At 60.1% G+C, this 15969-nt stretch overlaps 2 protein-coding genes across 8 annotated transcripts in view; one reads left to right on the top strand and one right to left on the bottom strand.

The window, feature by feature from the left end:
- Positions 1-1238: 1238 nt before the first annotated feature.
- LYL1 (LYL1 basic helix-loop-helix family member) lies at positions 1239-7101 on the top strand. The gene is made up of 4 exons (XM_067733498.1): positions 1239-2014; positions 2929-3281; positions 3365-3456; positions 4304-7101. Exons 2-4 carry the CDS (start codon positions 2950-2952, stop codon positions 4717-4719), a joined length of 840 nt encoding a protein of 279 aa, XP_067589599.1. The 5' UTR covers positions 1239-2014; positions 2929-2949; the 3' UTR covers positions 4720-7101.
- The window catches only part of NFIX (nuclear factor I X), a 98189-nt gene continuing 87469 nt past the window's right edge, over positions 5250-15969 (bottom strand). For all 7 annotated transcript variants that reach the window (XM_067733492.1, XM_067733494.1, XM_067733490.1 and 4 more), the window contains 2 exons: positions 14113-14204; positions 5250-9479 (listed from right to left, as the gene is read on the bottom strand). In XM_067733492.1, the coding sequence (XP_067589593.1) occupies positions 9465-9479; positions 14113-14204 (107 nt within the window). In that variant the 3' untranslated portion in view covers positions 5250-9464. The remainder of the gene's footprint in view (positions 9480-14112; positions 14205-15969) is intronic.

Here is a 15969-nt window from a genome sequence, read left to right as displayed (position 1 = left end):
GTGTTGTCATTGTTTCTGACGGGAGTGTTCTGTCTGTATTGGAGAGGTGGGGAGCTGATCGTCTTCCTGCAAGGTGCTTAGCCACCCATTTGCTGGCGCCTGCCATTCCCGAGGTGGCCACGGGGCGGCAGCCGTGCGCTCACGCCCGCAGGGACCTTTACCCCCTTCCCCTTCCTCCCACCCTCCCAGCGTGGGCGCGCCTCCTGGACGCAGGCACGCGCGCAGGCTGGTGTTCTAGACCCCGCGCCCGCTTATGGACTCGCGCCCCCGCCGCCGCCACCTCGCCGCCTGGTTTCTCTGGCCCAGTTCCCGCCAGGGCCCCGGTGGCGGAAGCCGGACCGGAACCAGGCGCCTCATGCATCCGCTCCAGACCAGGTGCTTCCTGCCCTGCGGCCCCTCGGGCTCGCACACTGAGGCACCCGGCAGCCTGCTGCAACCCCTCCCCCCAGGGCAGGGGCGGGTGGCAGCGTTAACGAAGAGGCCTGGGGCAGAATCCCCACCCTGCCACGTGGTAGCTGTGGGACCCTGCAAGCACCCTTTACCTTGTTTCATCCCCATCTGTAAAATGAACCTAATTCCAGAACCCACCTTGTAGGGATACCAGAGTTAACTCGTATGTTTAGAACTGTACTCTTGCTTCCCTGGGACAGTAGGAAGGTTGCTTGTGGGGTCCTGGGCTTCAACTGATTCCTGAGTGGCGGGGCGATAGTTCGGTGCTGGGGGGCAGCTGAGGGCCTGCCTGGGGCTCCTGCAGTCGCCCAGATATGCACTGGGCAAAGTACGACTGACCTGCTGGGAGGTTGCTGGGGATAAGGGACAGTGTTATGCTGACAGTGTCACTGCTTACGTTGTGGTACCCAGCACCCCTCCCTTTGTGAGGCCCAGCAGGAACTTGAGCTTTACCACCATTCCAAGATATTTACCCAATGCCTCTTTATCACTGTCCACCCTGAAGTGGACCCCACTGTGGGATGAGGGCCAAGGACCTCTGAGTTGGGGCTATGTGATCCTGTGACGTGGAGGCCCAGGATTGTGGGGACCTGCTGGGGAGGCACCTATTAGAAGGTTCTGCCAGCTCTGGCATGGGAGGAAATCTCCCCCAGCTGCGGCACTTCCCCTCACCCTCCTGGGCCTGGAAAGGTGGTGTGGATAGTGCACGGGGAGGGGGGGGCGCCCAAGACACCTGCCTAGGCTGGACACCCAAGGCCAAACTGTCAGAACTGCCCTCCAGTCAGTGCCCCACTCCAGGGTGGGGTTGGCAGAAAGGCGGGGAAGCACTCTGTAGAAAGAGGAACCAGGCAGGGTGAGGAGAGAAGGGGGCCCCTGGGTCACGAGGCCCCAGCAGGGCCGGAAAGAGCTCTCCTCCACCCCCATCAGCACGGACACAGCAAGGGGTATTCAAAGCTGGAGGACAGACCCAAGTGACATAGGGACCACTGCATCCATCCCTGCCTCAGTGTCCCTTCTGCATGCAACTGGGCACCTCACTCCTAGGGGTGTGCACCCTGGCTGGGATCCTTCAGTGCCTGGGGGGATGGAAGGTGAGGCCTTGAGGGGTGACAGTCAGTCCTGCATGTGCCGGCTGGGGGCGGGGACTTGAGGCCCGCGCTAGGAGATCCCCGCCCGCTGGTTTCCTCCGGGGTCAGCCCGGCTCCTTATCAGGCACGGCCAGGCAGCCAGGCCCTTATCTGCACTGGCCCAGCATCCTCTGGCCGCTGCGCCAGGGGTGAGAGGGAGGAAACCCGGCCGCCAGGGGCGGGGAGAGGGCAGGCGGCCCGGAGCTGCTCACTTTCCCTGGAGGGACCTACCCTGTTGCCACCGCCGCCGCGGTGGCCCTTGGGAGCCAAGGAAGCGGGGCGGCCTGATGCTGCGGCCCAAACAGGGCCTCCGGCCGCCAGCAGCACGCAGCGCAGAGGCCCGAGCGCGCGGCGGTGCCTTGCCTGAAGTCGGAACCACATCCTGGACCTGAAGGACAGAGTCACGGCCATCAGCAGGCATCCGGAGCAGTGCTGGGGTAAGAGTGGCGTGGGCCTGAAATTGGGGGATCCCGGACCCGCCTACATTCATTCATTCGTTCCTTCCTTCATTCATCTAGGGGGCCCACTAAGTGAGAGACTAGGCCTAGCTAGGGAAGACAGGGCAGAGGGGCCAGGAATCCCAGACATTGCTGGGACACGCCAGGCCATGAGGCCAAGAGTGAACAGGGATATGGAAGCAGGGTGCAAAGGGGTGGATACTGATGGGGGGTGGGGAGGACACAAGAGCCAGAGGGAGGATTGGGGCATGACTGTGCTGGGCAGTAGGGTTAGCATCTGGAGTCAATGTCAGCAGTGGGGTCACAGGGGACATTTTCAGCGGGTGGGGGCGTGGTCACTGGAGTGATTATGGAGGACTTTCAGAGTCTGACATGGAGACAATGGGAAGAGCCTCAGGGTTATAGCTGAGGGCCACATGGTCAGCCAGGGAGCAGTGATCAGTGAAGGGTCAGTCAATCGTGGAGGGATTCCAAGGTCCATGGTGTCCATGAAGGGTCTTGGGATCAGATCTGAGGGTTTAAGGGGCACCCTGTGGTCAAAGGGTCCATCATGGGCTCCCTGCCTTGCCCTTCCCTCCAGGCTCCAGGCGAGAGGGGATTCTGGAAGAAGGGAAATTTGCTCAGGGGCTCTACAACTAAGGCCTCATGGGTCACAGACAGCTCAGAAGCAGCATTGCTGAGCTCAGTGCTGCCCAGCACCTCAGTGGGCACCTCCTGTCCTTGTGTTGGACCCCCTCCCATGTCCTGGTAGTTTCTGGGCCCACCCTGCATCTGCCTTTGCCCACTGAACTGCCACCCCCTCCAGTCTTCCTCCCATTTGAGGGCTCTGTTGGGCTAAGGGTGGGGGGTGGCTTCTGATTCCCCCCTCCCCGCTGGCTTCCTTCCTCCCACAGGTGAGCACCCCCTCGGGGTCCATGTGCCCGCCCGAGGCCCAGGCAGAGGTGGGCCCCACCATGACCGAGAAGGCCAAGATGGTGTGTGCCCCCAGCCCAGTGCCTGCCCCGCCCCCAAAGCCTGCCTCCCCTGGGCCCCCAAAGGCGGAGGAGGTGGGCCACAGAGGCTCCTCGCCACCCAGGCTGCCCCCTGGCGTGCCAGTGATCAGCCTGGGCCACACCAGGCCCCCAGGGGCAGCCATGGCCACCACGGAACTAAGCACCCTCCGTCCCCCGCTGCTGCAACTCTCCACCCTGGGAACCGCCCCAGCGCCCCTGGCCCTGCATTACCACCCTCACCCCTTCCTCAACAGGTCAGTGGGGGACTGGGGCCTGGGGGGAATCCGGGGTCAGGGTCCTTACCCACAAGGCATTAGTGACCCACGACCCCTTACAGCCTCTACATTGGGCCGGCAGGACCTTTCAGCATCTTCCCTAGCAGCCGGCTGAAGCGGAGACCAAGCCATTGTGAGCTGGAGCTGGCTGAGGGTGAGTATGGGTTTGTGTTCGCCCAGCCACCTCTGCTGGGGCCCACGTCTGTCACATAGCCTTCCGCAGGGAAAGGTTATGTGACATCGCACACAGACATACACAGGACAGCCCACACAGGGGCTCAGTACTCAGGCAGGTTACGCCCACGTGCAAAACCCCAGAAAAATGGCCAGTTCCACACAAGCACAGCCACCCAACGAGCCACAAAGGGTCGCGGCAAGACACAGCATGGCATGGGGGCTTCAAAATGACAGCCACGCACATGCGCAGGCACACAGGAAACAGCCACGGGACAGCAACCATCCAAGAGACAGCCACACAAGAGAGAGAGTCACAGGACCGCAACCACAGCCACTGAGGTCCATGGCCACACAGGAATTAGCCACACAACCACACGGCAATGATCACACACCACAGCCATTTAGATATACCAGGAGTTCACAAGGCCACCTGAGACATGAACGGCACCACAATCACTGGGAGAGAAACTCTCAGAATGAGAATGAGGACCATAGGGACAGCTCCCCGGACCGGCAGCCACACTCCCTAGAGAATTTCAGCCCTTAACATCAAGGTGTAGACAGAGGTACAGAAGGCTTCAGTTGTCTGCAGCTTGGGCCTGTGACAGTCCTTGTCTAGGCAGCTTAGAGGTGGGGCTGCGGGGGCTGCTAACTGGCAGGAGGGCTACACGTGGATCCTACGTGTGTATCCCTTGGGTGGAGAAAGGCCCAGCTCCCCGCCGGGGATGAAGTCCCATGAGGGTGCTGGGAGTCTGGAGTAAGGGCAGGTAGGGGTGCCTGCCTCCCCCGGGCCATGGCGCCAACCCTGCCACTCCTGTCCTCAGGGCACCAGCCCCAGAAGGTGGCCCGGCGCGTGTTCACCAACAGTCGGGAGCGCTGGCGGCAGCAGAACGTGAACGGCGCCTTCGCCGAGCTCAGGAAACTGCTGCCAACGCACCCGCCCGACCGGAAGCTGAGCAAGAACGAGGTGCTCCGCCTGGCCATGAAATACATTGGCTTCCTGGTGCGGCTGCTGCGCGACCAGGCAGCGGCTCTGGCCGCAGGCTCCGCCCCTCCAGGGCCCCGCAAACGGCCGGCGCACCGAGCCCTGGACGACGGCGCCCGCCGCGGGCCTTGTCGCAAGGCCGAGGTGGTGGCGCGCCCGCAGCCCGCGCCCCCAGGCGGCCCCGATGGCAGCCCCGGTGGGGCGGGCCGACCCATCAAGACAGAAAAAGCGGCTGTGAGTCCGGAGGTGAGATGACCTCCACGGTGTCGCCTCTGAGCCGAAGGGCACTGGGAACTCAGCCCAGGGCCGTCCAGGAAGGGGCGGACGACGCTCAGCGCCTGCTCTGGAGATAACTCCCCCGAAGAAGGACCAGTGAAGAGTCCCCTACAGGGGAAAGGGCCCGGGGGTCTGGAAGGGCGACCGTCGCCCCCAGGGGCCCTGCAGACCCTTTTATCGCCCACCGCCCGCTGGAAGTGGCCTTGTCCGCGTACCCCTCCCGGGGGAGAGGCCCGGGAACCAACACGTCATCGGAGCGGTCATCGGACCCAAGTGGTGCCGCATTTTTACGTGCTGGGGTCACCGAGGGAGGTGGGGAGGGACCGGAGAGCCTACTCCTTTCTCACCGGCGCCCCCTCCCGGAGACCAAGAGATACGCGCTCCTCGACGGTAGCGGCCGCCGGCCTGGCGGGAGGAGAGAGGCGCAGAATCCATGCGGCGGCCCCCCCCCCCCCCCACCGATCCCGAAACTGTCCCGCACGATCGCGTTAGCGAAGGCTCAGGCGCTCTTGCTTTTGTTTTTCTTTATTTCTTTATTTCACATACACATTAGCCATTCAATGGAGAAGCCGGAGAGAGTCAGGCAAAGATGGTATAACAGAAGCGCAGTGACGGGGGCGGGTTGGGGTGGGGCGGGGCGGAGAGGGAACGTACGGGCTGGCTGCCTACTTGCATTCCGCTAGGACACTGAAAACCCAGAAAACAAAACAGACAGTAAACTACCCTTGTTTCTTATGTATCTCAGTGCAGAGACGGGGGTGGAGGGCAGAGAGGGGGAGACCAGGCTGAAGGAAGAGGAGCGGAGGGACGGGGACGCTAAGGGGGAAGCACACCAAATCCATTAGTACTATATATAGAGATACTCGTATATACTGCGTTTCTTAGCCTAAGAAGAAACTTGTTTGACGGGACGGGCGGCCTTTGCGGTCCGCGATGCTGGTGCTGGTCGGGCGCACGGATCTCCCGGGGCCGAAGCGGGGCTGGCCCAGGCTGGCTTGCGGGGGGAGGGGGGCGCCCCAAGGGTGGGTGGGGGGGAGCAGAGGCGGGGCTGGGGTGCCCCTCGGGCTCTCGATTGGGGGACGAAAGTTCTCGTGACTTTATTGCTCCTTTATTTTCTCTCGTGTGTGTGTGTGTGTGTCGGGGGGGAGTGTCCGTTCAGCACGGTCGGGGTGGGGAAGTGGTGGGTCGTCTGAGCCACCCGGCCCCTCTGGGACCCAGAGCGCGGCGTCCGCTCCGCCAGCACGGGGGTGAGAACAAGGCACTAGGTCGGCCGGCCAGCGCGGGGGCGGGTGTGTAAGGCAGTCGACGGGGTTGGTTGCAGGGTAAGGATGGGGCTGTGTGCGGGGCCGTGTGCGTGCGTGCGTGCGTGCGCGGGCCTGGGCGAATCGACCTGTCAGCTTGGCTGGTCCTGTCCTGGAGCGTCGAGCCTTCCCCGTACTCCCCGGAGGGTGACCGGGGTGGGGGTGGGAGGGTGATGTTGAGTCGCGGGCGCCGGGGAAGCGGTGGGGGGCGGGGGAGGGGAGAAACTACCAACTTGCTGAGCGCGCTCCTGATAATGCTGGTGAGGGTCAAGTTGGCGTCTGGCTCAAAGAAGGACGCTCGGGTTGGAGAGGGAGGGAGGGGACGTTTGTTCGTTGGCATTGACCTCTGCGGGGGAGGGGCTGGGGACCCGCCGCCGCGCCCCCGGGCCCGGACGGGGATGGGGCGAGGAGGGGGCGCTGGGCCCCGGGGAGGGGGCGCCCGGGGAGACCCGCGGCCAGAGCAGCCCGCCGCCGGGCGCACGCCGCTGTCCCGTTCCGTTAAACTCAACAAAGAAGGGATATGCGTGTTCCTAACAAGTGCAGGATATTTAATTGATTCATAAACTTATGTATAATAGTTTGTGGGTTTTTTAAAACGTACTTTATAATGTAAGAAGCACCAGGGTTTTTATGTTGAATTATCTTTAAAATAATTTTCTCTCGTCCTTTTCCTTTTTGATCTTGTGTTGGTTTTTTAATGTCGAGGTGTTGTTTTTTTATTTTTCAATTCTAAAATGTGAACGTTTCCTTCAGCCCTCCCACCGAAACCGAGAACGAACGACGAAACAAATAAAAACCCCAGATCATCCTCGTCAACGCAGGAAAACGACTTAAAAAAAAAAAAAAGAACAAAAAAAAAAAAAAAAAGGAAAAAACACTCAGCTTTCGTTACCCCCGCACAAGGCGGGGCAGGCCCGGTTCTTTTAGCGTCCCCAGAGCCGCGAGGACATTACAACAAAAATAGAATTTTTTTTTCTTAATCTCTTAACATACAAAGATAGGAAAACTCTCTGATGCATTGCACTTGGTTCAATGAAAAAAAAAAAAAGTTCATTTCCCCCATATATATTTTTTGTGGGTTTTTTCTCTTCTAACACGTCCCCACATCTCCTGTCGCCCTCGTCGCCCCTCGCCTGCCCCTCACAACAACACTTAGGAAAGGAGCGGCCCCCAACCCCCGTGCCCACCCCGGCAGCCCTGCAGGGCGCGCTCCCGCCCCGGCCCAGCTGGCCTGCAGCTTCCGACCTCGCCTGGGCGGGCGCCCCGCAGACCCCCGCCCCCGAGGACCCACCGCGCCCGCGGCCCCGATTGTCTTCGAGGGAAGGGGCGTGTGCGGCCGGGCAGGGGGGCAGGGGTCCCTTCTGCTCCCCTCTCAGCTCTGACCCTGTTTAGCCAACCAAACTGAAAAATCATTGCACTTTGACCGCGCGTCACGCCCGGCCCACCCGGCCCCCCACCCCCCGCCCTACTCCCCACGACCCCCAGGCTCCCGCGGATTCCCCTATCCCCTGCTTCTCAGACCCGGTCCTCCTCGAGGGCTGCACGCGGATGGGGGAGGGGCTTCGCTCAACTTCCAACAAAAGCCACCCCTGGGGCCAGCCACCTTGTGGCTTCCAGCTGGGGAGGAGGCACCACTCAAGCTGGCCCCTTTTGCCCCAGGTAAGAGCTCTCCTCTCCTCTCCAGCCACCTCCCTCCCCTCCTTCCCTCCCTTTGCTTGGGGCCACAGCCTCACAAACTAGATTCACAATAAATAAAGCCCATAACCCACCCCTATGTGGTGCAACGTTGGGTTGATTGACTTTCAGAGGATCCTGACCTGTGCTTTGTGTTTTCATACAGTTAAGAAGGAGAGAGAAAGAGAGAGAGGCACAAGGACTCCAGAAGGGGGCCAAGATGCAGGGAGGAGGGAGTAAGGCACAGAAAGACAAGCCAGAGGGGCCAAGTCACACCCTGGAGGCGGGCTGGGCGTGCTCTTGCTCCCCTCCCTCCCAGGGGGGCTTCTGAAGACCCTCTGGACAGGCCCCCAACCATCCCTTGGGGGAGGAGGGGGCTGTGGTGGTGGTGGTGGGGGAGAGCTACTTCTTGTGGTGTGCTACCAAATTGTTCCCAAGTTGCTCAAATGGAGGAGTTCCCAATTGCAACAGCAAAAGACCGAAACAATGAATGCCCCACCCCTAAATAAAGAGTAAAGACATTACAGCTGAAATCCAGAGAGAAGTGGCCATGGGGGTGGCGTGGGGGAAAGGGGAGGCAGAGAAAGCTCCAAAACACTTTTGAAAAAGGACGACACCCAACACCCTCCAAAGGAACTGAAAGTCGGCAAGCAGGACGCCTACCTAGCGCGGGTGGCGGTTTAGCCAACGGCAGCGGCGGCTGCCTCGTCCTCCTCGCTCGACTCCGGGGTCCCCTTTCTGCTCCACTCTCCGGCCCGGCCACAGCAGGGCTGTCTGCGTAGGGGCAGGGGCAGGGACCGATGGGGCGGAGCGAGGGCACCTGCATGCGGGGCTGGGGTGTGGGGGCAACCTGGGGCCCACCTCCCCTCACGTGTAGCATGTCAGGACGGTGACCTTCCTGGCCTGCCTTGGGAGAGAGGGAAGAGGGACCTGTCCCAGGCTGGGATGGGCTGTCTAGAGCATTCCGACCTTTTCCTATGGACTGTACAGAGGGGTTTGGGGCCCGGGGAACTGCCCCTGCAGCTCAGGGTCGGGTGGTAGAACACCCTCCATTCTGGGAGCACAAAACTAGCTCCGGGAGATGCCCCCTGCCCAGCCGGGGTTGGGGGGCTTCTAGCCCGAGGGTGGGGCAGAGGGACATCGCGAGGCTACCCTGCCTCACCCGCTCCAGAGCAGCTGGGGGAAGAAGCCAGAGGCAAAGGCAGTGAGGGAGGGAGGGGGTGGAGTCTGGAGGGGAGAGCCCTCTGGATCTGCACCCCATCATCTTTACAAGCCGGTCCTCTGAGCTCCCTAGTGAAGCTCCGGCCCTAGTCGAGGGTGGGGTTCCCCTAGGGAGGGTGAGGGTGGGGGACAGGCCCCTTCAGAACTGTGCTGGTTGCTTTGTTTGGGGATTTTGCTCCTTCCCCAGAAGGCCGGGACGGGATGTGGGGGGAGGAAGGCAGTTCTGCATCCTTTCTTTCTGTCCTCTACTTGACAGAGTCCGTTTCGCATGTTTCTTTCTGCTTGGCTGCTGGTGCACAGCTCCACCGAGACCTCTTCTGAGGCTCTCCGAGAACTGAGCTGCTTCTGGGGGCCTGCAGGGGTCCCCGGGCTGGAGGAGAGAAGGGCTGAGTGGCTGACGACGTCTAATTTTTGCTTTTCGGTGGGGCTGGGCTGGGCTGGGGGATTTTTTTCCACGTCTCAAAATTTCTTCTCCCCCCTTTTGAGGAACCTCTTCTTTTCATTTTGCCATTTCTTTTGTCGATCTTATCAGAGGAACCAGGACTGAAATGGGACGAAAAAAGAGGCGATATTGAGAATAGCAGGGGCAAGTCCCTTCTTGCTCCCACCTGGTCCTGTGACTCCAGGCTGGTTCCTGAGGCCCCTGGAGGGTCCAGCTCCAGCAGAGCCAAGGACACCAACACCTCGTGCAGAGGTACATCCCCACTCTGTCGGTCCCTCCTATGGGGATCCTGACCCCCCAGGAGACCCTGCCTCCGGTGCTAGAGTCCAGCTGGCCGTCTCGTGGGTAACGTGCCCAGCGGGTGAACCCCGTGGCTGGCACTGGCACAAGCACAGACCTGGGATCTGGCCATGTTTCCAACTGTTTAGGTTTTTGTGGGGGTCCTGGAGGGTGGGGGAGGATGCCAGGCTACAGCTTTTGTCCCCAGAGGGGTTTGGGGAGTGGCGTGGGGGTAGCCCAGCTTCTTGCTGAGTTTTCTTTCTGTCTCTTTGGATTAAAAGCAGAAATTCCCATCTGCATAGCTCAGCTAAGGTCCCACAGCCTGAAAGTCTGGGGAGGGGTGGGTACCACATGGCTTCAGTCCCTAGCAGTACCAGGCCTGGGGGAAGGGATCAGTAGCCCAGTGGGCTTGATCTTCTACCCTCCTGGGCGCCACGCCCTGTGGAAGACCTGAGGCTCCCTCGGGTGGGCATCGCTTCCCTCAGGGTGCCAGCAGGGGGCGCCGCCTTCCCACAAACAGGCTCTGGCAGCCACTCAGTACAAAACACACCTAGGGTGGACCCCTGGGAACTGGGCTGCCTGGCAGAACCCTCCACAAAAGGCTCTGGCCCCACCTCATGGCCAAGGGGCGGGGCAGGGGGTTCTCCTCTATGGTCTACAGTGCCTGGGTATGTCTGGTGGTACCCTCAGGGCAAAATGGTGGTGGGTGGTCCCTGAAAATGCATCTTGGGGCCTCTCTCCTGCTCAGGGTCACAGACTCAGATCTGCAGAGGCCAAGCAGAGCTAACTACAGAGCATGCACCTGGTGCGGACTCATTCTATCCTCACTCCAACCCTGCACAGAAGCCAGGTGAAGAGAGGGTGGCTGAACTGCCCAAGGCCACACAGCCCACAGGGCCAAGCTGGGACTCAAATGCAGGGGGCAGCTCAGACTCAATGCTCCTAACTGCTATGTGTGGCGTGTTCACAGGGAGGCAGGGTCTGTGGTGACCAGGACACCAGCACCTTTCCAAGGCTGTGGCCAAGGCTGCCACATCAGGGTGAGGGCCTAGGGTGGCTAGATCAGCCAAATTTTCAAAAGAAGCTTGAGGGGCTTCCCTGGCCGTCCAGTGGTTAAGACTCTGAGCTTCCAATGCAGGGGGTGCGGGTTCGATCCCTGGTTGGGGAACTAAGATCCCACATGCCATGTGGTACGGCCAAAAATAAATTAATTTATTAATTTGAAAAAAAAAAAAAAAGAAGCTTGAAAGTCCAGACAATTTCATGTGAAATTTTTCCAATATTTGAAACACTTGTCTTGGTCACACAGATTATGCCTACAGCCCTCAGGCTCTGGTTTGGAACCGCAGGCCATGGTCCACCGTGAGATGGAGACATCAAGTTTTAGAGTTAGAAAGGGCCTTGGTTATATGAGATCATAGATGTTTACTAAACCTATCGTGGCAGTCATTTCGTGATGTATGTAAGTCAAGTCATTATGTTGTACACTTTAAACTTATACAATGCTATATGTCAATTATATCTCAATGAAACTGGAAAAAAGAAGAAAGACAGGGCCTTGGAGATCATCTAGAACTTTCTGGGACAATGGAAATATTCTCTGTTTGTGCTGTCCAATGCAGTAGCCACTAACAACGCATGGCTTCTAAGCTCTTGAAATATGGCTAGTGTGACCAAGGGACTAAATTTTTCTCTAGTTATTTACTTTAAACAGCCACATGTGGCCAGTGGCCACCACACAGGATAGTGCAGATGGAGGGCATTTGGAAACACGGGGGTTTGGGGCTGCCGCAATGACTGGGGGCGCTGCTAGCATTTACTGGGCGGGCAGAGATACTGCACTTCCTGCCATGCACTGGACAACATGCAGAGAGGAGACCTGCCCTCCTCTGATGGAGCTCCTGGAGCACCTGCCCAAAGTTCAACCCCATCGACTAATTTGAGGCCAAATGGAGGCTCATGGGGGCCTAGCAAGGTGTGGGGGAAACCCGGGCCTGAGGCATTCTCAGAGTGGCTGGGGGAGGGCTGGTTCAGCCGCCAGCTCCCAGGCTTCGGTCCTGGCCGGAGGAACAGGGGAGCTGCCCGGGTGAGCCCCCTGTCCCTGCAGGCTCGGGTGTTAGTGTTCTCTGGGACACACACACACCTTCCCGAGGGGAGACTACACCAGAAGCCTTACACCATCACCCTGGCTGTGAGCCTGCCCCTCCCCCTTCCTGTGAGGGAAGAGGCCGGGGACAACCAGTGCAGGGAGGACCTGCTTGGCCTCAATGCCCTTGGCAGGCCAAGCCGAGGCCCCAGACTGGCCCCGTTGGGGTCTCCTGAGCTGCACAGTGGCGGGGGGCGGGGGGGACGTGCTCAGATTGAGGGGCCCTCCCCTCAGAGGAGGAAGACTCTGGTTCCAGGCCTGGAGTCAGGGACAAAGACAACTCCGACGGGACTCCCCGGTGCCTCCCCACGGGTCCCAGAGATGGGGGATCTGCTGGCAAGCACGGAGCGGCTTTTTCTGCTCACCCCTCCCTGCTTCCTGAGCCAGGTCCAAAATTGATTAAAACTAAGTAAAAAACGCTGCCCAGGGAATGACAAAATTGGTAAAATTCTCTTTTCTTCCCTCGTTCTATTGTTCTCTCTCCATCTGGTGCTCCAGAGATCAGCTAAAGTCACTGGTTACTGTGGAAACCGCCCCCCAGTGGACCCCCTGCGCCCGCCGCAGCCGCCTGCCTGCCCCCAGGCCCGAGGGCTCCCCGCTCGCTCGGCTTGTCCGACTCCGGCCCCCCAACCCCCATCCCCAGACACACCTGCCTGCTCAGGGCCCCGGCCCAAGGCTCCTTGTAGGAACAAGGGGAAGAAAAACTGTTTCCCAAACTTGCCTCAGATTCTGAGTTGGCCCCAACATCCAAGCAAAGTGAGCAGAGAAAGTGAAGAAGGGAAAGCATGTGGAAGCGGAAATGGGGTGAATGGGGAGGGCTCATGGCAGTGGTCCCCGAGAGTGAGCAAGCGCATATACAGTCAGAGCTGCAGGGCGGACAGCGCGAGGGAGGGTGGGCAGGCAGGGGCACCAGAGCCCTGCCGCCTGGTGCCAGCCCAGAGCCAGGAGGGGAGGCCCTCCTGCTGTCCCTTCCTCTGGCACCCCCTCCTGCCCTCTACCAGCAGGGCTCTCTTGGCCTCCCTGGCACAGAGCGGAGGGGGCTGGCTCCAGCCCCTGCTCGGAGCCATTGTTTTTCTTCTCAACACCCCCAAGTTCAAGTTCATCTGGGTGTTACATCATGTCTGGTTGCTCCTGGAAACCAGACGGGTCAGACGTGACTCTGGGGAAAGGGGGTGGGAAGCTGGAGGGGGTTGAAGTTCTCCTCCCCTCCCCTCCTTGCCACTAGGGAGCTCTGAAGTTTGAAGTTTGACAACGTTTTTTGGCTTTTTTTTTTTTTTTTTTTTTTTTTAGGGAGGGAAAGGAAAAGGGAAAAAAACAAAACCTTAAACCACACACACAAAACTTCCATCCACCAACTTTCTTTGGACTTGGGCCTCAGAGCAAAGAGGGAGCAGAAGCTGAAAGAGGTGTTCCCAGGGCTGAGGAAGCCTCCAAGGCCCTGGGCTCACAGGGTGTGTTTTTGTAAAATGCGCAAAAGAAAAAGGTATTTGCATGCTCCCCTCCCCTCCATTCCCCAGAAGCCTCATACTGTAAAAGCTGCCTCTGCCCTGCTCCGGAGGCTGGTCCCTGTGCCCTGAGGGCCCTGGGCTCTACAGGCTATTCCCAGCCTCTTGGGGACAGGCACAGGGAGGAGAGGACCTGCGTGCAAGTGTGTGCAAAGATGCCTGTGCAAAACCAGGTCCAGGGGCCTCCAGCAGGAGGGCTGGAGGGGTGGCATTTCCTTGTGGGAACTGGGGGCAGATGGCAGCAGGACTGGGGGCTCCAGCAGCCTGGCCTCCCCTCTAACAGGATTCACAGGACGTGGGGGAGCCGCCCCTCCAGGGCGGCTTTGAGCCCTGCCTTACCCTCAGTGCCAGAGTCTCTGGGCACATGGCCCACCAGGCCGCCTCTGTCCCTCCTCCACCCCCAACCCAGCCCACCCAAAACCAAGGAAGAGGGGAGGGCCAGGGGCTAGGGCATCCAGCCGGAGCAAAAGGAGAGCAACAAGGCAGACCCTGTCCTCCTCCGGATGGAGCCTCCTGCTTCCATCTTTGCTTCCACCAGGCCTGGCCCAGAGCGCCTCTAGCCTTGGGTCCTTGGCTGCCTTCCCCAGGGCCAGGGCTGTCAGAGCTAATTATCCAATTAGCTGATTAGCCAGGGGGCCTGGGGGCTGCCTGGGGAGGCAGGCTCAGCTGGGCATGCAAAAGCCTGAGCCTTCCAGCCCTGCCCCAGCCTCTTCTCCCGGACTGCCCCAAGGATCCCTGCCTCCTCCCGGACACCAAGATGCCCCCACCCCTGCCTGCATCCACCTGGTGGGCAGGGCCTCCTACCTGAGACTGCTGTGGGATGTTCAGAAAGTTGCCGTCCCGGGGTCCGATGCTGACAAACCGGTTGGCAGAGGAGGCGCCTGTCGTTGCGAATGCTGTGGGGAGCAGGGGAGAGAGGGAGAGACCCCGTGAGGACTTGGAGCCTGCCCGGGCACTGCCCTTTGGGACTGCTGAGAGAGGGAGAGACTAGGTTAGACCATGTTGCCCGGGCTTAAGCTGGCAGTGGGAAGGACAGGCCCGAGGGGCCCCCTCCTCCTCTCACTGGACCAGGAGCACACAGTCCCCCACCCCTGGCACTCCGTTGCAGCCAGGCATCCTCTTTCATGGCCCTGGAGGCTATAGCTGAGGCCCCATGGGCCCACTTCTGTCCCCTAAACAGGCACCAGGCAGGGCCAGGGATACCCCTCGTCCCAGAGCACCCGAAGCAAATACCCTCGCTTTCCTACCGGCCCTCTTGGGTCTGGAGAAGAGGGAGCCGGGGAGGGCGGGAGTTCTGGCAGACCGGCCCCATCCTGCTTGGAGAAGGCCATCTCAGCCAGGCCACCCCTCCAACGGGGGTGCCTAGTTGGGTGCTACACCACTTACCACTCTGGGCCCAAGGACGGGGCCGGTGGTTTGGGAAACCTGAAGGGTCCCAACAGAGGGCTGAGCTGGGTGGGTCAGGGTCAGAGAGGGGTCTGAGAGCTGGCTGCTGGCTCAGGCACAGGGGTGGCAAGGCTCAGGCCCGGCACACACTCTCCTCCTTCGATGGATGAGCCAGGTCCTGTGGTCCTGCTGTTCCCCGGGACCCGAGGTACAAGACGAGGAGGAGGCCAGAGGGCCTGGCAAAGGCCCAGGGCTTGGGCACCGGGGCAACGGTTCTAGGGTCTGGGGGGCAAATGGGCCAAATACCCAGGAGCTCTTCTTGGGCTGTCTGGCTGGAGCCCTATGGGAGGGGACTGGCGCTGCACCCCCAGGAGGAAGGATGCCCCCAGAGAGGACGAGGAGTGTCACAGCTAACTGGGAGCCCCCACCCCACCACCCCCTGCACCAGATACACCCCAGGGACCCCGTGCTCACCAGATTCTGTCCATAAGTGGCCCCCAGCCACCCCGCAGCCTGGCTCCCCCTCTCCCACCCTGCCCACCTCCAATGACCATGACCATGACTTGGTGTCTTGTGGCGGATGCGGATGAGAAGATGGCATGAAGAGGATGGACAGGGGAAAAGAACTCAAACCAAGAAAAAAGAAGGTGAGACAGAGAGCGCGAGACGAAGAAAAGTGGTGAGATGGGCCACCCCTTCCGCCGCTGTCCCGAAGTCCTGGCCCACGGCCTGCCAGCCCCCAGAGCGCCCGAAGCGCTGCCCACCCCCCACCCACAGTCCCACAGACGGCACGCCGCCCACCCTCCGCCTCTCCTGTCCTTCAAGCGTCGTCGGGTCTAGCTTGGGCCTCTCAACTCAGATTTTTCTCTTCCCTTTGACAAAATTTGTCATCGGTTTAAAAAAAAAAAAAAAAGAAAGAGAGAGAGAGAAAGAGATGAAGTAAGCCAAGGCCCAGAGCCCTTCCTTGTCCTTGGAACATCCAACCTGGGGAAGAAATTGAGGGAAGGGAGAGGGATGGGAAGGGGGGGAAAAAAAAAGAGGAACAACGAGAAACCAAATGTGAGACTGAAGGCTGAAGGGAGGGGGTCGGGGGCTGGCCTGCTGCATATTTAGAGGCCTGAGGGACCCAGAATGGAGGTGAGGGGGGCAAAGGCAAAAAGGGGATGGTGGTGGCGTCGCCTTGTGGTCACATTTAATTTTCTTGGTGTGGGGGGGGGCACAACGAAACAACAAAAAAATCAAAAAACGAAAAAACAAAAAATGAAAAAACAGCAA

Source organism: Pseudorca crassidens, chromosome 3, assembly GCF_039906515.1.
Source record: "Pseudorca crassidens isolate mPseCra1 chromosome 3, mPseCra1.hap1, whole genome shotgun sequence".
Classification (NCBI taxonomy): domain Eukaryota; kingdom Metazoa; phylum Chordata; class Mammalia; order Artiodactyla; family Delphinidae; genus Pseudorca; species Pseudorca crassidens.
The sequence above is the reverse complement of the archived record's forward strand: the minus strand, read 5'-3'. Positions and strand labels throughout refer to the sequence as shown.